This window comes from Vespa velutina, chromosome 1 (assembly GCF_912470025.1).
Source record: "Vespa velutina chromosome 1, iVesVel2.1, whole genome shotgun sequence".
NCBI classification, from domain to species: domain Eukaryota; kingdom Metazoa; phylum Arthropoda; class Insecta; order Hymenoptera; family Vespidae; genus Vespa; species Vespa velutina.
Window position 1 is genome coordinate 3799508 of NC_062188.1, and position 24963 is coordinate 3824470.

Here is a 24963-nt window from a genome sequence, read left to right on the forward strand (position 1 = left end):
TTTATCGTATATGGAGATAGGGATATTGAGTTAACGCCTGTGATTAAATCCGCCATTTGTCATAGTTATGTTATGCAACGAAATTGCCATTAATCGAAGATACCCAAACGATCGAAGCAATAGATCCATTCGTTTATATAGCTCACATAATCGAGACCAACATAGAGGCAATGAAAATCATGGACTTCAATGATGATGATCGAAATCTTTTTGATAAACAGGAAGAGATATTTCAAAGTGCAAATAGCCATAGTTAATGTTTTTCTCTTTTTATTTTCGTGCGTTTTTTTTTTGTTCTTTTTCTTTTTCGTCTTTTTTTTTTTTCATTTCCTTTCGATGTAAAATCTGAGGGTACCTTGGATCGTTCGAAAATAGATTGAGCCAAAGAGAACTAACCGATCGAATGTACTTACGTACTTACTTATACAGTTGTGCCAGTCCGTAAATGTGTGCGAGCAAATATTCTCGCAACTGGTTGAATTTACAGAAAGAAACTTTATTCACTCAGAGAGAGAGAGAGAGAGAGAGAGAGAGAGAGAGAGAGAGAGAGAGAGAGAAATTCGCACGTTACTGAGTCAGCTGCAAAGTGCATGTAAAAATATTTCCTTTCTTTTTTTTCTTCTCTTTTTTATTTCTTTTTCTTCTGCTTCTTTTTTTCTTTCTTTCCTTTTTTTTTTTTTTTTTTTTTTTTAAATTAATGCCTATAATTCTTTTTAACGATCAATCGCAGTCAAGATTGTATCTCTGATGATGAAAAATGATCGATATTTTAAATATTTAAGTGTCTAGTTGACTTTTCATATGATTTAATTTAAAAAAAATAATCATTGTGCTACGTAATATTTCTTTTTGACAATTCGTTAAAATACGCAACAGTTTGTTTTGTAAATAATGTATTTTTATTTTATAGGTGTAATTGTATTCATAAAATAAAATAGGAACGTGTTAGTCAGTCATTAAAATGTATATCGATAATAATATAATTTCGAAAAATTATATTGATCTTTCATAATTCAAAAATATTACGATTGAGAGAGAAAACAAAAAATTACTTAATTACATTTAATTTATCTAGACTTTCTAGCTGATTCAGTACTGTACAAAATTTTTTTTTAATAAACTTTCTCGTAATTTCAAATTTGTTTGGATATTTATGTAACACCCTGTATACGTGTACAGGGTGTTACATTTAAATGCTAACGATCTTATAATTTAAGAATAATCAAAGCTATGAAAAAAAATATTTATACGAAAGTTGTTTAGCATAAACGAATTACATTATGATATATAAATAATTTTTACATTTTTGTGTTAGAAGGGAAGGTTTAAGGTTTTTTAAGGTTTTTTTTTTTTTTAATACGGCTATATTTTTATCAACGTGAAATGATAGATGAGATTAAGACGAATCTAGTGATAATACCGTAATGCGTATGTTAAAAAAAAAGAATTCCGGAGTGAAGAAAAAATTCACAAAAATTGCGAACAAATCAATGCACGTGAACAAAAGATCTGCCATGTTGAAATTAGATTCTGTATCTTTGATACATGGAAATGTCATTTTAACGGTCCAATTAAAAAATTTGCATATTTTTGACGAGTACCAACGATAAAAAAATGATCCAATAATTATTTCCTGCGTCGATTATTATTTACGTCAATTGTCAAAATTTTGGGATTTTTTTTTTTTTTATTCTCATGGTACCACAACAAGATTATAGCATTATAATTCGCTGTATTCTTACTGATCTCAATTATCTTCTCGCGATAATAAGAATATGTAGTCCCATTTAAAAAAAATTACGATAGTCTTGAAATCTCTTTCATCGTTCCATTCACAGAAAAACTATTTATACCGCACAATGTGTTCCTTTATATCGAAGAACTTTTGTAGGAAAAATTTTTTTTGTAACTTCAATTCTTCGTCAGATATTCTACCGTTCACAGTAAAATGTATTACCCTATGCATATCATACATATATATATATATATATATATATATATATATCGTAGTGAATATGAAACCGCTTAGCTCGCGTATTTAAGATGACTTTTCGATTTTCCATCTCGAATATTTTCCGATGATAAGAAAAGTTCAATAATAGAAAAACTATCGATTTTTATATATCTATATGATATAATTGTAACATGAATTTTTATTATAACTTATATAATCCATTGAACGTTCTATTCTAAATATTTTAATTATATTACATATATATATATATATATATATAAATATAAATACATATATTTATTTTATATATAATCATGATATTTAGTTTTCAACTAGTGTATCATATATAATTTGATTATCAGCTGTCAATATTAACCTTGAAAAGAATTTCAATGAATAAATGTTCGATAAATAGATAAATGAATACCTAATCGATTCGAATCGAATAGAATTCTCTCTTCTCGATTCCCTATGTGATTAGGTTATCGGTCAAGGCGAGAATTTCTTTGGTGAAACTCATACAGTGCTAAAGTACAGTGAGTACAACAAAGTTTTGATCGATCGTTTGAACCACCAAAGAGAAGGAAGGGAACGTCTAAAGTAGTGCTAATGACTTTTATCGCATCCGTGATTACAGAAAATGTTGGAACCGTTCGAATTTTGCAGACATTTTCGATTATAGTCGTAAAAATGAAATGCACAATTTTCGATAGGGATTGCGAATAATTCGATCTTCGAAATTATCTTCGAGAGATACGAATTATAATTTAACATAATATTTTAACATACTATTTTAACAAAGAGTATAATATTTTAACAAAAAAAAAAAAAAACAAAAAAAAAAAAAAAAAAAAAAAAAATTATACGCTTCTTTTTCTTTCCTTTTTTTTCCTTCCTTTCTTCTCTCTTTTCTTTTTCTTCTTTTTTTCTTTTTTTCTTTTCTTATTCATACGAGGAACCATTCCAAAAAAGTTCGCGCCTTTTCTTTTCTTTTCTGTTGCTTTCTCTTTTTTTTCTTTTCTTTTTGTTTTTTCTTTTTCTCTAAATGTACAAACGTCATTCTTAAAAAGCGATAAATCGAGAGTAAAGGAGGAGTCAAAGAAAAAAAAAAGAAGAAAGAAAAATACAAAAAAAGAAAGAAAGAAAAAGAAAAGATAGTAAACAAAGCCGCATCAAAATGTATCCTAAAGTTTAAGATATATATATAAAAAGAACATTTGGTTTCTTCTTCTTTAATTTTATTTATCTTTTGTTTTTTATTCTTCTTTTCATTTTCTTTTTTTTTTTTGTTTGTTTTTTTTTTCTTTTTTTTTTTTTTCTTTTTTTCCTTCAATTTCTCTCTTCTTTTTCCTTTTGAAGAGAGAGAGATAGAGAGAGAGAGAGAGAAAGAGAGAGAGAGAGAGAAAGTGAGAGCATTAAGACGATTAGAATCTTTTGTTGATTTTTCGTAGATGAAAGAACGTATGAGTGTCTGCGAACATATTTCGTTTTCCACTTCCTCGATCTCGTTACGATAACTAGATATGTTTATTTTGTCTGAACCGGACGTGCCTCTGCGAGTAGCAACAAGATACCCGTTTTCCAATTTCTTCGTTGCTGAGTTAGCTCTTGGATTTTCAGCTTTCGAACGGAATCTGACGGAATTTCTATGAATGGACTAATATTGTAGAAAAGTAAAGAATGAAAAAAAAAAAAAAAAAAAAAACAGAAAAAAAGAAAGAAAAAGAAAAAGAAGAACAAAAAACGAGCAATAAAACGATTCATATTTGTCATCATTAATTATATCAATAATCATTGTGTATCATCGATGAAATTTTCTCTTTCTCTCTTTTTTTATCTTTTTTTTCTCTCCTTTTTTTTCTTCTTTTTTTTTTACGTTTCTTTTTCAGACTCAATCCAAACAACGTAGATGCAGAATCTATACCAATGACACAGAGACAAATTAGTATGCGAAATGGACGTCGGTCACGTCGAGAGAATGGACAAACGGAAGAAGAATCTCGAACTATGAAACAGGTATATGTATCTCTTGCATATTTAATCAATTTCTTCTCTACGGGATTATTTTGTTAAAATTATAACAACTAGAATAATATATAATTGGTTCTTATATATATATATTTTATATAATATAATATTATATTTATTATTATATAATATATATATATTATTATATATTTTATATATTATTTAGATATATTATATGATGTATAAAACATGATATATATATATATATATATATATATGTCTCTCTATATATAAATCAATTTGTTTTCAGAAGAATTTTATTAAAATTATAGCAAGTGCAATAACATATAATTGATTAATATTATTATATATATTTTTTTATATTAATAAATATTTTTATATGTCATATAATTTATTATATTATAATTTGCTAATATATTTTACTGGAAAAATTATTAGAAATTACTTATTGATGCAATCAGTTATCATACTTGTTCGTTTAGCCTAGGTAATATTTGTTCTATAGGTGGTAAAGATGTTGGTAGCTGTTGTGGTTCTCTTCGCTATTTGTTGGGGTCCTATATTAATCGACAACGTGCTCACAGCTTACCACATCCTACCACGTCAGAGAAAGGGAATTTATAAGCACATGAACACGGCTTTCCATTTAATGGCTTATTTCAACAGGTAATATCGTCATCCCCATCATCATTATCATCATCATCATCATCATCATCATCATCGTCATCATCATCATCATTTTTATTATTATTATCTTCATCTTATAGTTTATTAATTTATTTGATATTTTTAACAAATGTACAGAAGTAAGAAAATTTTTTAATAATATTTTTTCTTTCTATATTGTTTCTTTCTCTCTCTCTCTCTCTCTCTCTCTCTCTCTCTCTCAAACGAAATTATTAAACGTTTATATTAAAGTGAAGGGAAATAGAAATTATTTTGGTCAATTGCTTGACGAGCTTCTATCCTCGTTTATCAAACCATCTTCACATCCATCATCTTGTTCTCCTCTCGTTAGATTTCTTTCCAGCTAGGAGGTGTGTGGACGACCATTTGAACGAATGATTTGCTTCGAGAAGATGCGATTACGATGTAATTGGTGGCTATCATTGATATAGCAGCTGGTGCGATAAGCAAATTGTATTAAATTGACGTTGAATTTAGATCGTGATAAGAAGAAGAAGAAGAAGTAGAAGAAGAAGAAGAAGAAGAAGAAGAAGAAGAAGAAGAAGAAGAAAAATTGAAAAGAAAAAATAAATAAATAAAAAAGAAAAAAAGAAAAATACGGATGAAAAGCACGTAGGAAACAAAGAAAAAAGGAAAGAAAATTTATCGTCGTTCGAATTATTATGTGTCATTTTTAATCAGGAAATGTATTTAATTCAATATGTATAAATTGATTCTCTATTGGAATCGAAAAAAGATCTCCTTGAGATTTGTTAGCCCGTTGACTATGAAATGATAAAGTGACAATAAACAGATTGCTAATATTCGTCGGACAATTTGTGCCTTCTGGCGCGGACCCCGCTTTTCACGAACACTTCATGACCCAACCGGAGGAGCTTAAAATACGCTTAGCAACATCTAACCGCGTCGAATCTTAAATAGAAGATAGAAATGTTCTCTAAAAAGATTATACCCGTCTGTCCGCAAACTAGAGAAGTTCTTCGTACAGTAGAAGATTATTATATTTCGAACGTACATATATACGTATACAATTTCAATTCAAACTTTAAACTCTTAAAAACTTAAGTATATATATATACATATATATACTTAAAAAAAAATATATATATATTTATAAAAAAATATATATATTATAAATAATAAAAAATATATATATATTTTTTTTATAATAAAAAAAAAAAATATATATATATTTTTTTTTTCTTGGAGATCAATACATAAGTAAAACGTTTTGTTACAAAAAAATTTTTTAATTTGCTTATTGATCGATCCATCCAACGATTATTGCAAAATGATATGCTACGAAATATATTCGATTTTCTCGATTGATTCATAGATAATATTAACAATCGGTTTTAATACCGTGAAGAATTTATTAGTGTAAATAAATTATATAAAAAAAAAAAAAAAAGAAAAAAAAGGAAGGAAGATTTTGTACAAAGAATTCGTACAAAATAAATGCAGATACGATATTTATATATATATTATTATTATTATTATTATTATTATTATTATATTTGGAAATAAATATTTTTTTTTTTTTTTCAATAAATATTTTATCCCGTAATTATACTTATTACTTAGGAACTTAGTACTCTTAATTTTTTTTTTTTTTTTTTATATGATAGATAGATCATTAGAAATATTCGTATTAAATTCATTATCATCGACAAAATGTGATAGATCTTCGTTAGATTTGCATAGTGTGTCATATTGGAATCTTCAGAGATAATTAAATTGGAAAAGTAGGTCGTTTCTTATGGGCACAAAGTTCTTAACGTAATGCGTTTCTTGATTATTATTCAATCGCCCTGCCATTTTATCTTTTATCTTTTACCTCGTTTTAATCGTTTCTATTTTAAATGGGACTTGTAATTTCATTTTTCATCTTTCAACATCAAAGATATATATATATATATATATATATATATATATATATATATTAACAATGAAAGTAAAGTACCTTTATTCCTCAGTGGTTAACTTTGCGTTCTTTTTTCAAAATCAATTATTCTTGCAAGAAATTAAAAGGAAACTTATCATAATGATGATAATAGAGATAGAGAGATAGAGAGAGAGAGAGAGAGAGAGAGAGAGAGAGAGAGAGAGAGAGAGAGAGAGAGAGAAATAAACCGCTTGTATTTATTTGGTTAGTATTTTTATTACATTTTAAATAGTTAAATATTTTTTAAAATATGTATAATATAATTTTAAAAAATATCATTTTAAAATATGGTCAATATGTATATGAATATTTGTGAAAAATTATCAGTACGTAATATAAATTGATTATTATAAATTATTATATCTTGGGATAATTAATTGTTTGGATATATTATAAATAAATATATGTATATATATATATATATATATATATATATATATATATTTATATAAAATACCGAAAAAAAATTATATTACTTAAAAATATTTTAATTGTAATAAAGTTAATACAGTTATTGGATTAATTGATATAATTACCGATCCACTTATATTACCAATAATATATAATATTTTTGATTAAAATTGTTCGACCGAAATAAATAAATTGTTTCGAGGTGAAAGTAACAAAAAAAAAAAAGGCCGATTGATTAAACATTTCAGTTGCATCAATCCAATCATCTATGGGTTCATGTCGAAACATTTCCGTGAAAGTTTCTTATCGGCTGCCTGCGGAGGCTGGTGGATTTGTTGTCCAAGAAGAGGTTACAGAACTCCGATGAAAAGACACTCGAGTTTGAGTCAAACCAGAACTACCAGCGTAAGGTATGCTTCAACATTCGATTGCTTCTTTGAATCATTTTTTCTTTTTCTTTTTTTTGTTCTTTTTTTTTTTTTTGTTTTCCTTTCCCCTCATTTTATTTTCCTTTCCTCCCTTTCGTTTCTTTTTTTTTTCTTTTTTTGTTCGTTCATTCCAAACACCTTCTTTACCTTCCTACTCGTGAAAGAGAGAATGAAAGAAAAAGAAAGAAAGAAAGAAAAAAAAAAATAAAAAATTATTACAATTATTTTCTCTCTCTCTCTCTCTCTCTCTCTCTCTCTCTCTCTCTCTTTCTCGTTCTTTTTCGTTTTGCTTTTTTTTTTTTAATTGATCTTTTTTCTCTTCGCTCTTTTTTCTTTTTTTTTTTTTTATACAATTTTTCTCCCTTTTCGTATAATCATAACATGATTGTTGGACGTTTGGATACGAAAATATGATATTTTTGAACGGGTACATAATTCTTTCTTCTTTTCATGTTAATTATCAAAAAGAAAGAGAGAGAGAGAGAGAGAGAGAGAGGGAGAGAAAGAGAAAGAAAATAATAAAAGAACGCCACCTTACCGATCCTAACATATTATACTTTGTCTTTGTCGTAGCGATTTTCTTTCATATTTTGCGTAGAACACAGTGCCGTTTAGAGCGAATCTGTTGCTCGTAAGTATCATTCGCATAATGTCGCTTTGCTTTTGTAATTGCGCCGACTTGCTTTTTTTATATATTATATATATATATATTTATAAATTCTTTTTTGTTATTGTTGTTATTATTATTATTATTTTTTCTATATTATTTATATATTATAAACTTCTCCTTGTATTTGTCGACCTTTTTTTTTTTTTGTATATTTATATATCGATTATAAATTTCTATCTTTTTCTCTCTCTCTCTCTCTTTCTTTCTCTTTTTCTTTCTCTCTCTTTTTCTCTCTTTCTATTTTTCTCTCTTTTTCTCTCTTTTTATTTCTTTATCGTAATATCAAATAAAATGTCAACTTTGTATATAATAAATTGTAAATTTTGTTCCCTTATAATTGCTAATAACCACGCATGAGAGGTTGGACGCGATACGTTGGATAATAGTAGCAAAAAAAGAAAAAAAAAAAGAAAAAAAATATAATAAAAAAGAAAATTAAAAAATGTCAACTTTCGCCGTTCGTTTTCTTTTTTTACGACGAACACGATAAAGCTTTAGTATATTTTTTTTTCTTCTTCTTCTTCTTCTTCTTCGTTCTTTTTTTCTCTCATACTTTTTTTCCCCTTTCTCTTTGATAAAAATTCAAGATTTTGAAGATGTATATCTTATAATCATCATTGGAACGAACAAATTCAAACAAAAATTTTGGTTAAAATTATATGAAAATGATTATTTTTCTTCGTCCGACATTTTACAAACTCTTATCTTTCAATATCAAATATATTTTATATTCCTTTTTCAATTAATTCTTAAAAGCAAAATGATATTTTCGAACGATTAGCGAGAAAATTATCATTTTTCGATAGTTGAACTCGATTAATAAAAGTTCGAGAAATTCTGTTATTGATTATAAAAGAGAAAAATGATCAACGGTATTTTAGTTTAAGTAATTATTACGTATAAGAAAAATTGTCAAAGATATTTTTATCATTATTCGTTCGAAAAAAATTGAATGATTTTAATTAATGGTATCAATGTCCGCATCTCGTTTGTCACAAGACAAGAAGATTGGAAAATACCTCGGAAATAATTGATCAAATTATATACATACGTATATACATACATAGATATCTATGTACATATATATATACATACAAATATATATACATATACAACGTATATATATACATGTATATATATATATATATATATATATATATATATATATGCATATATTTATATACCTGTAGAGAAGAGAAATTACAAAATTTCCGAATGAACAATCTTGTTGAATGTTATAAGAGAGAAAACTTTGGTTACTAAATTTATATCACGTTTTACATATATACATATGTATTTGTATATGTATTACATATGTGTGTATTTACCAACATCGATCGTCAACAAATTTTTCACGGTTCGCTTGCCATAATCATGAAAGTCGTAAAAAAGTAAAACTTCACGATTTCATAAAAGAAAAGTTTGAAATTTCTAAGAGTAAAAAACATATGTATTATATATATATATATATATATATATATATATATGTATGTATGTATGTATGTATGTATGTATGTATATATGTATATATGTAGATATATTTGTACCTGTGCGTCCATATACGTACAAATGTAAAGTAATATCGTAGAGCATTAAGGTTGGATATAAAAAGTTTGAAGGAAAGTAGTTTGCAAATCTTTTCAAATACTTTTTACACGATTCCTAAGTCAGATTTCTACGCTTTTTTTTATTTATTCAATGTAAATCGAAGATTTATTCGAATGTTTTATACGAATGTCGAATCATTCAAAAGGAAGAAAAAGTTCGATAGATAGGTACCTAATATAGATTTATCTTTTATAATCAAATTTTTTCCTTTGCTTTTTTCTTTTAGCCAAACAAATTTGAATCAATAAAATTTTAATATTTAATAAAAAATAATTTATATAAATCTAAAAAAAAAAAATATATATATATATATATATATATATATATATATATATATATATATATATATATATATATATATATAGTCTACTAATGCAACGAAAGTCTTCCATTGCCTTTGGTAAATTCGAATCAATGATATAATTCAATATTCAATATTCAAATCGACAATAATTAATACAAAATATTAAGAATAATTTATAAGGACAATGAAATTTTTTGCATTTATTTTAGCCGAAACAAATACGATAAAATTTTTCTAATGACCGTAAAACAAATTTTCGAATAAATAAGATTCAATATTGAATGATTTAAATAAAAAAAAAAAAAAAATTTACACGCAAATATACATGTATAATTTATAAATGCAATGAAATTTCTGCATTGTTAAAAAAAACAAAAGCATATAAAAAATAAGAAAAAAAAGAAAAAAAAAAAAAAAAAAAAAAAAAAAAAAAAGAAAAGAAAATTTCAATAATAAAATTTAATATTAAATGACATTAATACATATATTATATATATATATATATATATATATATATATATATATATATATATATGTGTGTATGTGTATACGTACATATATAACGAGCGATACGCCAATAGATGAATATTATTGAATGCCCGATTCAGGTGGATACGGAATTCCTTCAAAGACTCCAAGTCACGAAACTCGACCGACATGCAGCTTGTAGTCTGCCCATGAAAATGTTTGCAGCTTGGAAAAATATTTCTTCGGCAAATGGTGTTAACTAGGAAGATCTGAAAATGCCTCGTCTTCGATATTGCGTTTCTGTATGTTTGTCTCTCTTTCTCTCTCTCTCTCTCTCTCTCTCTCTCTGTGTGCCATTCTATCTCTCTTTTTTCCTTTTTCTCTTTTTCTTTTTCATTCTCTTTCTCTTTCTCTTTCTCTTTGCAAGACTGGAACAACGTGAAAGAAAACACGATGTTATCGCGATAATGGTTATTACAATCACTTTCATATACATATACATTGCTCACACACACACACACACATACACACATAAAATAAATAAAGTTCCATTGTAAAAATTAACCAAAGGTTTTATCAAACGATCAAATGATTGTATTATAAGAATGATAATTATATCGTGTTGTTATTTATTTGTAACTTTTCTTTTTTACAAATGTTATGACAATGTTAAATGAAGTTAGAAGTTAAAAAGAGAAAAGTTAAGAAGATCAAATGAATTCTCGAAGAATAGAAAGTAATAATAATAATAATAATAATAATAATAATAATAATAATAATAATAATAATAATAAAATAAAAAGAAATTCTCCATTTTTTAGATAGACATTCGTTTTCTTCTTCCACGTCGTTCTTCGTGATGTAATTATGTTCACAAAATTTTTTACACAAATGTTTCATCTAAAGAAAAGTTATAGAAATTGAATATATTTCTTTCTTTTTTTTTTTTTTTTTTTCTTTTTTTCCTTTATGAATAAAGTAATACAAAATGAATAATACAAAATATTAAAAGAAATATTCTCATTTCGAACGATATATGTTTTTTTTCTTTTTCCAAGGGATTTTTAATGTTCATCGAACGTCTAAGATCTTTAGTCTCTGTAGAGAGTATATTATTATACGTATGTATATATATACATATATATATATACATATATATATATATATATATATATATATGTATATACATATAATATATTATATACACAAATATGTTCCTATGTTTGCCTGCTTTGCTTTCTTGCAATTAGTATGAAATTTGCGTCACGTAATTTCACTTTATGCACGTAGCATGTCATTGAACGTCAAATGCAGTAATTGTAAAGTTGTAGTTAATCTTATCCGTTGTGTACTTGCTATGAAGCGACAAGCAGGTTGGACATTAGATTAGGTATTATCAAAATATGATTAATTTAATACCCGTTCAATTTGAAAACGAATGGATATTTATTTTTATTATTTATCTTTTCTTATTTGTTCCTTTTTTTTTAAATCAGTTTTCTTAAGTTAAAAGAAAAATTGGAAATTATAATTAGTTAGGTTTAGATCACATTTTTGTTTTCATAGTTCTCTGTAACTCTTAAATGTTCTCTTTTTTTTTCCTTTTTTTTTTTTTTTCTTTATCTTTTTGTTAAATTGAAAAAATTATATAGCGTGAAAATTCTAATATATTACTTATATATACACTAAAATTACGTATATATTACGTATATGTTAATTTATAAAATATATATATATATATGTTATATATTATATATATATATATTCTCGAATCGCACATATTACTATGTAATATTACAATAGTGTACAAAAGAAAGATAAATATTAATAATTGAATAATTAAAGTTATTAATTTATAGTAATATTTATAAAATTCAATTTCGTGAAAGAATATATTTTATTTTTTAATGTTGTTTTTTTAAATCTGCAAATTAAAAAAAATATATATATAAATATTATAAATAAAAAAAAAAAACTTTTTAATCTTTTGTAAAATTTAAATCTATTGTATATATATATATATATATATATATATATATATATATATATATATATACATATTTCCTGTTTTACCCTCTTTCTTATTTCTTTTTTTATTTCTTTTTTTTGATTCCCTTTTTTGGCCTTTTCCTTTTTTTTTTTTTTCAATCTGTATGCTTTCAGATGGACTTGATTCTTCCTTCGTCCTCGAAACACGACGAGGGAAACTTTTCGTATGTAGATAGGCAAATTTTTGGACGGGAAAACGATGTGCGAAACGAAGTAATTAAAAAAGTTTCTAGCTAAATAAAGAGTGTGAGAGATAGAGAGAGAGAGAGAGAGAGAGAGAGAGAGGGAGAAAGAAAGAGAAAAAAAGAAAGAGAGAGAAAGAAAGAGAGAGAGAGAGAGAGAGAGAGAGAGAACCTTCAAGCTCGAGAGTTTTAAGCGGACTCTAGTAGTCGAAACGAGCAAATTTCTGCATATCACACTTGTTGAGATATCACTTTCCTTCTTTCTTTCTTTCTTTCTTTCTTTTCTTTTCTTTTTTTCTTATCTTCCTTTTCGTTTTCTTATTTTTTTTTTCTTTTCATTTTTTTCTTTTTTATTTCTTTTTTTTTTTTTTCTTTTACTGACACGAACACATCTATATACATATATATACACTTATATACGTAATAATTGCGATCATAGATCTTTGTCTATGATTCATATCATTCTTAAGGTGCTTCTTTGTAAGACGTAATAATAATAATTTTTAGATAGGATATATAATAAGAGAAAATCTCTAATGGATTTTCGACATTAACGAGGGGAAAATTGAATCGCTGATTAAAAAGAAAAAAAAAAAAAAAAAAAAAAAACTATAAATAAATAAATAAATAAATAAATGAATGAATAAATAAATAGGAAAGAGAAAGAAAGAAAAAAATGAAAAGAAAATAATATAAGAAAAGGAGAAAAGATTTATTCGCTTAAGCAAAATAATATATAATTACTTGTAATTGTATTAATCGATAAACTGTACGTTATATCGATGCACTACTTTATTAATATACTTATTACACATAAATGATAATATATTAATATTAATAATAATATTAATAATATATCGTATATATTCTAATATCGGTGTTGTTGTATCGAATGAAATTTCTTTTTACAAAAGGAACACCTATATAATATATACGTAAATATTTTCTCGGTGTATATTACATGAAATGAATATATATATATATATATATATATATATATATATATATATATATATATATTATATAATAATAATAATAATAATAATAATAATAATAATAATAATAATAATAATAACAACAACAATAATATAAATGTTTTTTCGATGATTGCATTTCAAAGATACGAATCTTGTTATAAAAAAAAAAAAAAAAAAAAAAAAAAAAAAAAAAAAAAAAAAAGAAAAAAAGAATAAAAAAAAACGAAATTCATGACAGTAACTTTGTAAAATAATGGAGAACATTTTTAAAGTCGTATTTCACATAAAATTATCGTTTATAACATTATCGTATATTTCTTATTAATTATCATTGTACACTACATACGTATGTGGTATTGTAATTATTCAAGTGTTAATAATTATGAAAAAGACTTTTTCAATTCCTTATAAGATTATCATAATGGTCTACAATCGATTGTAATTAAATACATAAAGTATTAAATGTATTGATGTTAAGGATAAATAAGAAAAGTAAATTTTGAAGGATAGAAAATATCGAGCGTCGTTAATGTTTATTCCAAATTGTAAATTTTATGTCTATTGTATTCTATAACAATTGAGGAAAGAGAGAGAGAGAGTGCGCGTGTGTGTGTGTGTGTATGTAAAAAAAAAAAAATGAAAGATAAAAGATACAAAGTTATGGTCATTTTTCGTTCTATTGTCATTCAAGATTTTTATTTATATTCTCCTTTGTAAGATGAATATCATTGATTTTCAAATAGTATTTATTTCCTAATATATATATATATATATATATATATATATATATATATATATATATATATATGTGTATAAAGAATGTAACAAAATTATACAAAAATTCAGGAATGGATTTCTCGTATGTAGAGATGAAAAAAAAAAAGAAAGAAAGAAATAGGCTTTATCAATATGAATCAGGAAAATTCATTTTTAATTATTAATGCTAATACTTTCAATAATTATATTGGTATAGTATTGTAATTATATTTTATATTTTATTTCTTAGAATTACGATAACATTTTGTTACGATCATTTCTTTTATATGAAATATTTTCGAAATGTCAATATCATCCTTGTTTGAATATTGACCAAGATTTGTCGTCTCATCGAGTTTCAAATACGCCCCATTAATACGCCTACTTATGATTGTCAAGTAAATATGTTAATCCATTAACTGGTGTTAAAGATATTAAAAGTAAAATCTGACACTTGACATAACGATAAACGCAAACATTTGAGCATAATCAAACTGATGTTTCGAATTTAATTTCAATTTAATTTTATTACAAATTATATATAAAATATATACACATATATATATATATATACGTAGACACACACACACACACACACACATACACATGCACACACATTTATACTTATATATATGTAATTATATAATTATATATATATATATAGGAAGCTTTGCAAAAAGTTTTATAAAAAAGTGTATATAAATATATACATTATATACTAGTAAGAAGAAAAAAAAAGAAAAAAGAAAAAAAGTTATCTTGTTAAAAAGAATATGTATTATAATTTAACGATTATATTATCGTCGATCATTGATCAAGAATGAAATAAAACTTTTACTTCCTCTCGACGATTCTTTTTTTGTTTTTTTCATTCGATTCGATTATTATGAAAAAGAAAAAAACACAAACAGAAGAAGAAGAAGAAGAAGAAAAACAAGAGAGAAAGAGAGAGAGAGAGAGAGAGAGAGAGAAAAAGAAAAAGAAAAATCCTTTAATCCCTTTAATGTACCGCAAAATTTGTTCTGAACTTTTTTATTAGACGAAAAAAGCTCCTTTGAAAATTAATCGTCGATCATCTTTTGACTAGCCCTTAATTAAAGTTCTCAAGTATTAATTAGATTTGACTGTGAATATATATATATATATATATATATATATATATATATATATATATATATTTAGTTATCGTTTAAGAAAATGGGACGAAGTACGGTAAATCGCGTAGGAAGAAAATCTACAGAAAGTAGTGTGGGTGGAGGGAGTTGGGTGGGATTGATAGTGAGGATGATGCAAAGGAGAGAGGTGAAGAATCCCTGAACGGAAATCATTCCGCATGAGAAACGCAAGATCAAGATGTGAAATAAGAGAAATAGGAGAAGAGGAAAGGAATAAAAAAAAGGACTCGAGCGATGTTCTTTGAAGTTGGAGTGAAGTTGATGGTCGTATGTTAGGGTAAGAATAAGATACGATAGAACGGACTGGAAATCTTCTTTGGGGATACGAAGTGTATCTAAGAGAATCAAAGTGAAATAGTTTCAATTCGATAATACTGAGAAACGTATTATTTCCTTTAGATTGGATGCGTATGGATATTTCAGAGAGATTGAAAACTTCGATTTTATTACGTGAAAGATTAGAAAAGTGAACGACGATGGAAAGACTTTTCGTGGCGATTAAATTTTTTTAATAAATAAATAAGGACAAATTTATAATGATTTCTTTTTTCTTTATTTCTTTTTTTCCTTCCGTTTATTATTATTATTATTATTTTTTAATCCAATCTCTCTCTCTCTCTATTTTTTTTTTTTTTTTTTTTAAATAGAAAGAATCTTTTAAGAGAGATAGAGAGATTCGTTTAATCGTTGAAGTAGAGAAAAGAAAGTCATCAAAGAAGTCGAGTATCTCTTCTCGATTCTTCTTTTTTATTCTTTTTCTTTTCTTTTTTTTTTTTTTTTTTTTTCTTTCGATTTTCTCTTAACGTCAAGGCGGTCGCTTTCGTGTGTGTAACGACTACGTCAAGATGTTATATGAAAATTTGATCTTTCAAACAAATCCGAAGACATAAGAATTAAGTCCTTTCCCTGGAGGATCAGTCGCTCTCTCTCTCTCTCTCTCTCTCTCTCTCTCTCTCTCTCTCTCTCTCTCTCTCGATCGTAGGATCTTTTGAATAACGAATGAGTCTCGTTCGTGTCAATCCACGCGGGAAATTGAAAATTTCACCAGATGAGTTATAGATCAAAGTCTATTTCAACTTTCGTGTGCTGAAAAGGATCCTTAAAAAAGAGACAGACAGGGAGAGAGAGAGAGAGAGAGAGAGAGAGGGAGAGAACTCTGATAAGCTCGACATATTGCTATATACATCAACATATAAATTATAAGAGGAATATAGTATATCCAAAGATGGTTACTCTCTTTTGACGTGAAATTCTAAATGTTTTTACGAGCAACTGACCTGCATGTATACTCCTGCTTAGTCTCGAACTAAAGTAGTTTAAGTAGTTTCTTCGGAACTTGCGGGTTTACCATTAAAGAAGAACCATCACGGCCAAGTTTAACGCCCCGTGACACATTCTTAAGGTCTTTCAAATATTTCATAGAGTTTATCGCTCTTTGCCGCTCGATCAAACAAAAATTACATAATATTATAATAATAATAATAATAATAATAATAATAATAATAATAATAATAATAATAATAATAATAATAATAAGAAGAAGAAGAAGAAGAAAAAGAAGAAGAAGAAGAAGAAGAAAACGAATGTATATTATATGTATTATAATAATTATATAATTATATTATAAATAAAATATCATGAAATAATACTTATTAAATTCTCGAGCATATCCTTCTGATATCATCGATGAAAATTCAATCTTATATAATTTTTTAATGGCAGCTTGAGTCTGATTAAAAGTAAAAAAAAAAAATAAATAAATAAATAATTAAAAAAAGGTACAAATTAAAGAAAAAACAAAATGAATTTCTATAGTTCTATACAGAATGATGACATCGAATATGAAACACCATTTATATATATATATATGTGTGTGTGTGAGGACATTTTTTTTTTTATTTTTTTTTTTTAATAATTCTAAACATTGTCACAGTTTTGTTTTATTCAATACTTGAGTAAATATTATTGGTGTCTCATAGTATTTACATATGTACGATATTCGATACAATTATTCGAAATGAACTCATCATTAAATTCAAACGTCTTTGACGATTAACCTTTGAAAACGGATGATCGATCGAATGCACGTCGCATTAGAAACTAATTCCATTCTGAACTTCGTCGTTTGTTAACCGCCTGGATTAACCCGTACGTAACGTGTCACTTCGTACTTGATTGCTGCTAGTAATTAATTCCCTTGGCGTTTCTTGTCGACTGGAACTAATTAGATTACGGAAAAAAGCACATGCCTCTTGTTTCCGTAATTTGTATTCCAACTTACTCGAGAGTATATAATTTAGTTAAAGGTAATGGATACACGTCCATTGTTAATTTCTCTCGACTATAATTAACAAGGGATATGGTACATTTAGTTTAAATTGTATTATTGAATTTTACATAATAGAAGACCAATGTACGTGAGATAGAGATATATAAGTATTGAAACGATCAATGTTGATAAAATAAAAATTAATTTTGACAATCAACGTAGTATTCTGTATTATCGACGTTAGATAATAAATTCTCTTATATCGACGATCGGTAATGTAGTAAATCATTTATATGAATAATTCAAGATGGCGTTACTGCTTCTCCTGAGACGGACATTAGCCATGACGTTCTAGTACCGAATGCGGCAACTTCAAAGAACTCCTGTACCTAAGTGAAAAGACGAACCGTGAATCGATAAAAAATGAATGTATCAATTTTAATTCAATCTAAACTATCGATCATTTAAATTCTCTTTACTTAGAGTACTCGTGTTAATATATTTCAATCGAAATGCGTTGCGAACACGGTACCAAAACATTCAAAATCTGTCGTTGCTCTTGCAAATGGCGATGTAAATGTTTGATACCACGTAAAAAGAAATCTCCCTTGCCGTTTAACAGGGCAACCAGCAGAGATGTTAAAATTGGTTTACATCCAAAATTGTATACTCATTATTCTCATGCACCGTCGGTTGGTCGTTACAATGTTTTGCCAATTAAAAGTAAAAGACAAGCGATAAGGTTATTATAACGAATTCAAAATATTTATATTAATAAAATTAAGAACAATTTAACATAGATTTATTAAAAAATATTTTCATTGTTCGATAATATTATTTTAATGATTAAATTCAGTTGGAAGAGAGAATTGGAAACGAAACAATTTTCTGAAAGCTTAGGTGGTCGCTATTTGGAATCGCGCATAATTCAAAGAGATTTGATGATCACAGGACGTGGCCCAGGAACTCACGAGATAGAGCAATGGCCGGAAAATATTTTCAATAAATCTTGCAAGAGCATACGCGAAGACGTCAGTTTTGGCACTGTTCCACGTTTCAAAAGTGTTTACTCTAAGACACCTGGTCCAGGTCGATTAAAAAAAAAAAAAAAAAAAAAAAATATACAAAATATTTCTTACTATTGAAACTATTTGAATTAATAATATCGAAAGGATAAAATTTATGTGAATTTTTAGGATATCTTAAAGTACATAATCCTTATTATTATTTGGAGCTGAATAGATTGAAAGGTTTATCTTCTTTACCATCGTTCGAATACGATGGTCTTATGCCAAGATTTAAAGATATTCGAAGAGATTACTCTTTGCCATGTAACATGTAATCTCTTTTATTATTATTATTATTATTGTTATTATTATTATTATTAACTATTATTAAAGTTTTAAGATTGAATTTGTCCAATAATAATAATGATTACATTTAATGATTTCATAGATATAATGTAAAAGATCCGAGATCGATCGAAGGTATATTAAAAAAAGTTACTGGAAAAAGAGGACCGTACGATTTATTTACAGGCAATCTATTAATTTAAAAAGAATATAAACTTTTTCAAATATTTTGTCTAACGTAAAATAGATAAAACATTTAATTTCAGGACCAAGGGATGATACTACCATAAAGGGATACATGAGTCGGAAAATAGAGGATTATCGAGGTTGGCCGATAAGTTTACCCGGTGAAATAGAAAAACTTTTAAATAAATCGAATTATTACAAGGGACGTATCTCGACTTGTCCAAGGTATATTATGAAAAATCGAATTATTATTAAAAAATTTACGAAGACATTTTAATAATCAATTGTTATTAGATTTCCAAAGATCAGTGGATTGAGAATGGCATTAAAGGATATAAACATGTGTTATAAGAATCCAAATGATCCTGGACCTGGTCATTATAATCCTACTACACCTCGAAAGCCTAAAAATAGAATGTCTTATCCTTTTGACAGTAACGTTGAAAATATTCGACCGACACTTCAAAATATTGAATATCCTGGACCAGCAAGATACAAAATTAAAGAGATTAAACGTATCAAAGGGAATGGATGGACTTGGATATTTAAAAGCAAACAACTTAGAACTATAGGTGCCATCATTCCTAAACCTTACAATGATTTTTGATCGATTCTTTTTTCTTTTGTTTTTTTTTTATGTCTCAAAGGAAAAAAAAAACGAAGAAGAGGAAGAAGAAAAAGAAAAAAGAAAAAAAAGAAAAAGAAAATTCTTACTCTTGGAGGATCCTTCTCAGTTGGACGAAAAGTAATCGGAAGTGTTAAAATTGATCCAATCTCAAGAGTTTTCCCGGGTGGCATAAAAAATGGTCCCAATGGATTCAGCAAAGTCACTTGTACTTTTACCTCTCTGAAAAAGGAAAGGCAAGAGTTTGATACGAAAACTTCCGAGATTTCGACATGCAATTACATCACGAGGGAGATCACCGAGACGACACGGAGAAAGTATTGACTTAATTTATCCATAAGATTTTGCAATAATCGAATGCAACGGTTTACCTTGTAAAAAGATACAGAGAGAGAGAGAGAGAGAGAGAGAGAGAGAGGGAAAGAGAGACGATTAAAATTTAACTGACGATCTAATTTCTCTTTCTAACGATATATACCTGTCGGAGATATTTTTCACTGATAAAAACTTCCTCGACGAGGAGCCGATGATCGTTGGTTCGAAACTTATTTCACGTGTCGTATTCAAAATGATTATAACTGGTCTAATTACAGGACAATAAAGCTTAGCAAATAGAGTTTCTTCTCTTGTAATACCGTCTGCTGTTTCGATTTCTATCGAACAAGTCACGTTTATCGTCGTCGTGTATGCCACGAAATTCTCCAAAAGATCACATTCTCCTAAAAACATATCGTTTCCCGTGATTTCGAAATCTTCTTTCTTTTTCTTCGTTTGATCGATTAATTCTACTTCTTTGTCCTTCGATCGTTTTGATTGCTTACGCGTCGTCTTGCCTGAAATTAATTATCATTGAAAGAAATGACTTCGAAAGGAATCATAATTATTCGTAAAATAATATGCGAACAAAAAAGAAAAAAAGAAAAAAAAAAAAGAAAAGAGAAAAAGAATCACCATGAGATTTATCTTTCTTCGTAGATTTCTTTTCAATCTTAGTTTCAAACTTTACTCTATCCAATTCTTCCGCAATCATTGCCACCTTCAATTCCTTCGTTCTCCTCGTTACAGCATATTTCGATAATTTCGGCTCGAAGATAAAATTAATTATGACGAGATCGTTACTTTTCAAACGTCCATTCCCCGGGACAATGCTCATTTGACGTGAGGAACATTTGAATTCGTAATGAGCTGTAAACTCTTTCAATTGATCCTTCTTCAATACACTACAACTGCAATTTGGATAAGATGCCATGTTGAAGGCCCGGAGCTCGATGCCGATCTACATACATTTGTAATTATTAACGATAATTTTATATTACATCAATAGAACCAATAGTAATAAAAATGAGATAGGAAATAAATATTAAAATTAATGTAGAGACTTTTTTACAAAGCGAAATAATTTAAAACACGCGAATAAACTTTGTTTTTCGTTAAATTATATTAATCGGCGGCGCGATGAATTTTATTTATTTATTTATTTATTTTTTCTTTTATTTTCTTATTTTTTTTTTTTTTCTTTTTCTTTTTTAAACGAAGCGTATCACTGAAAAATATTTATCCCTGATATCAGTATTATTGTATCGTAGAATGTAATACAATGCAAGTGACGATAAAGAAATTATAGTAATTCATTTATAAAAAAAAGAAAAAAGATATCTGAGAATTTCCAAAGATTTGTTTTGTTTCATTAAATTTTCAATAAAACTGATTTGTTAATTTAATTCTATTTACATGCCAATGGAATGGCATTGATCGTCATTATTAATTTTTTACACTTTAATATTGAATTTAAATAAATAATTGTAATTATTAAATAATATACTTATTCTGATTATAGTATACCTTATTACATGATACATTATATAATAATGATTCAAAATTGGTAATAATTAACTCACTATGGAAAAACAACCACAAGGAGTCCCTGGAAATTCTAAAATTTGTTCGCTCAATTCGCAATATGTATCGACGATATAGACCGAGACTTCGATCACATTTTTTTCAACTCTCTTGTCCATTTTATGATCGTACTTAGAAACTGCATTAGGCGTATCTAATTCGAAGAAAAAGAAAAAGAAAAAGAAAAAGAAAAAGAAAAAAAGACAAAACACAAGGTACACATTTGTAAAAACAATGATAAATGTGATTTTCAATTATTATTTAAATATATTTTCATTTACTTTCTGGTTTAAACGAAGCTTCCTCATAATCACGATTAACATTTTCTGTGATATCAGAACGACGAACAAATTCTTTTTTCAGATCCTTCGATTTTTTCTTCCATAACATTCGACATTCATTCACATCGACGACATTTGTTTTAAATGGTATACTCGAACCCATTCGAAAATTTTTTGATTTTCCAACGTAAGGATTTTTCAATTTACCAATCTGCAATTCTTTCCCACGTCCAGCGAGCTCGGCGATCGTCACAACTTGTACAAGAAAACTAATTTCATAGTTACTATTAGATCAGCTCTTGATCTTTGCACTGTGGCTATGATAAAAAGATTGAAAAGATCATAAAGAAATGTATCTCAATGACGACGGCGAAACTTTTGAAAGAAGAAATGTCTGTGGGCTAATCTAACTTTCTTGAAAGAAATGATTAGAAATCTATTATTTATCTACCTGAGATAGTCAAAGTAGTTTAAGTATTGCGCAACGAGAACTTTTTCTATTTTTTTTCTTTTTTATATATGTATATAAATACATACATATATATATATATATATATATATATATTTTTTTTTTTTTTTTCTTATTCTTCAATTGATTAAACTTTGTTACCTTCGTTCTCCCTCCAAACAATTGGCACCTAATTCATTTCCAGGAATATCTATTGCAAATGGTGAATAAATCAGATGAAGGGATATGCTCTCGCCAGGTAAGATTTTACCGAAACCATAATTCGGCTGTATCTCCATAAATGATGGCAAATTTATGAAACCATATTCTTGAACCAGCAAGGAAATGTTTGTCAGTGTCAACTCTGCTAATACTGATTCGTGAGTAAACACTCGACCTAACTCTACGTGGCTCGGTTCTAAAAATAATATTACTATGTGATTGGTAAAATTATTTCTATGATACTTTAAATTAAATAATTCATTATTGATTGAATAAATTTTTCTAAAATTATGTTCTTTTTTTTTTTTTTTTTTTTTTTTTTTTTTTTAGCATAGAAGTAATATAGTAAATATATAACTATAGTATTATATATGGATAAAAAATTATTTAGTATAATATTATTGGTATAAAAGTAATATAATAAATATATAATTAGAATATTACGTATTTATAGTATAGTATTTGTGTGTGTGCGTGTGTATATATGTGTATATATAGTTCATCGGACATATCAATTTTAAAACACTTTAATATTATATAAAGTTAATAAGTAATCGATAAGTTTATCATTCTTTGAAAATGATCACACCTAATATCAAAGCATGACAAGTTGTAAGCGTACTGAGTACTTTCAAGATCAATGGTGATGCATTTATGGTGTCCGGTGATATTGATTTTATATGTATTGGCACCTCCAATACATTAGATATAGAATTATAATATCTAAAAATAAATTTAAATGAAATTATTATAAAAAGAAATAGATCATTAAAAAATACCTTTTCGATTTTTTTATTATATTAGATTCAGGAATGAATCTAACACTAATTGCGTGAATCGATTCAGGTTGGATTAAAGTTGATTGTGGATATAAAAATATTTGATTTTTAAGAGATCTTGGTATACTCATTGATACTTCGATACTAGATCGGCCTATATCAATTATAAATCATTATAAAACATTTCATTAGAGACTTTTCATTAGTTTTTTTACTACTTAACGTCTAAATGATAAATTAACCAGTATTGATAATATTAAAGTTCTGTTGATATATTCCAGAATCCATCATTATAATTCCTAGATCTATGTAAGATGGATCCAAATGAATTTGTAGACCTGTTGTTTCTGCCCACATCGATACATTCTAATGAAATTCATTTGAAAAATATTATTCAATAATATTATATTATACGTATAAATAAATTATAATTCTATGTGTGAACTCGAAAGAATATATTTTTTTTTTATCGCGTACACGCCTGTCAAATATTTCATTGTTGATCTTGAAACATAATTGAAGAGTTTCGTAATGAAGCCCAATATATTTCGGATAAAATTGAATTATTAGACGGCATGAAAAGTCAGCTGGTACATCGATCATAGAAAAACTCTTGTTTTTTTTCATCCTCTCGTTTTCGTTACCGTCGGTCAATGTATCTATAAAAGAATCTATGAAAAATAAGATAAAATATAAATAATACAAAATATAAATATAAAAATGTAAAATATATTTTGCAATTATTTATCTGACCTTCGTTAAATAACATTGCAATATCATCGTCGCACGATTCCGTGCTTTGAATTTCACCATTCTCGAAGCTCCATACGAAATTATTATATCTACGATCTTTATTCTCGATCGAAAGTGTAAATAATTTTTTGCCTTTGTTAGAAATCGTAAGAATTTTTTCGTTCAATTTCGATTCGGTAAATTTCCAAATAGGTGACGTAACAAATCTACAAACGAATGAATGTCGATTTTGTTAATGGCGAAAAGAATCTTTTGATTTTGTACATATTTTTTTTTTCTTTGTTTTTTTTTTTTTTTTTTTTCTTTTCGGATAACTTTGCACATTTCTACCTAATCTCTTGTGGATCGATTGTCGGTATCGGGATTTTAGGTAAGCAATGAATCGGTATAGAAAAACGATGATATTTCATTGGATTGTCAGGTCCAAATGTTAAGAAGTGTATTATAGCGATCACTTCTTCTTCGTGTATTGGCAAAAATTTTATTATTACTTTTACATGCAAACCGGGTTTTAGTTTAACAGCAGAATCCATGCATACCTAAAAT

At 26.7% G+C, this 24963-nt stretch overlaps 2 protein-coding genes across 9 annotated transcripts in view; both read left to right on the forward strand.

Moving 5' to 3' along the window:
- The window catches only part of LOC124949644 (QRFP-like peptide receptor), a 41932-nt gene extending 28617 nt beyond the window's left edge, over positions 1 to 13315 (forward strand). Inside the window, exons 6-10 of one of the 8 annotated variants that reach the window (XM_047495115.1) lie at positions 3844 to 3970; positions 4449 to 4609; positions 7235 to 7396; positions 7988 to 8045; positions 12628 to 13315. In XM_047495115.1, the coding sequence (XP_047351071.1) occupies positions 3844 to 3970; positions 4449 to 4609; positions 7235 to 7396; positions 7988 to 8012 (475 nt within the window). In that variant the 3' untranslated portion in view covers positions 8013 to 8045; positions 12628 to 13315. Of the gene's footprint in view, positions 1 to 3843; positions 3971 to 4448; positions 4610 to 4961; positions 5678 to 7234; positions 7397 to 7987; positions 8046 to 10604; positions 10767 to 12627 lie in introns of those variants that run through there. The other 7 variants (XM_047495106.1, XM_047495125.1, XM_047495134.1 and 4 more) reach the window with 7 other exon arrangements.
- A 5069-nt stretch (positions 13316 to 18384) lies between these two features.
- On the forward strand, positions 18385 to 23006 carry LOC124956771 (lymphocyte expansion molecule-like). Its single transcript, XM_047513005.1, has 7 exons — positions 18385 to 18614; positions 18729 to 18961; positions 19069 to 19210; positions 19328 to 19410; positions 19491 to 19635; positions 19705 to 20352; positions 22869 to 23006. The coding sequence occupies exons 1-6, from the start codon at positions 18385 to 18387 to the stop codon at positions 20015 to 20017; spliced, it is 1146 nt and encodes a 381-aa protein (XP_047368961.1). The 3' UTR covers positions 20018 to 20352; positions 22869 to 23006.
- Positions 23007 to 24963: the final 1957 nt, after the last annotated feature.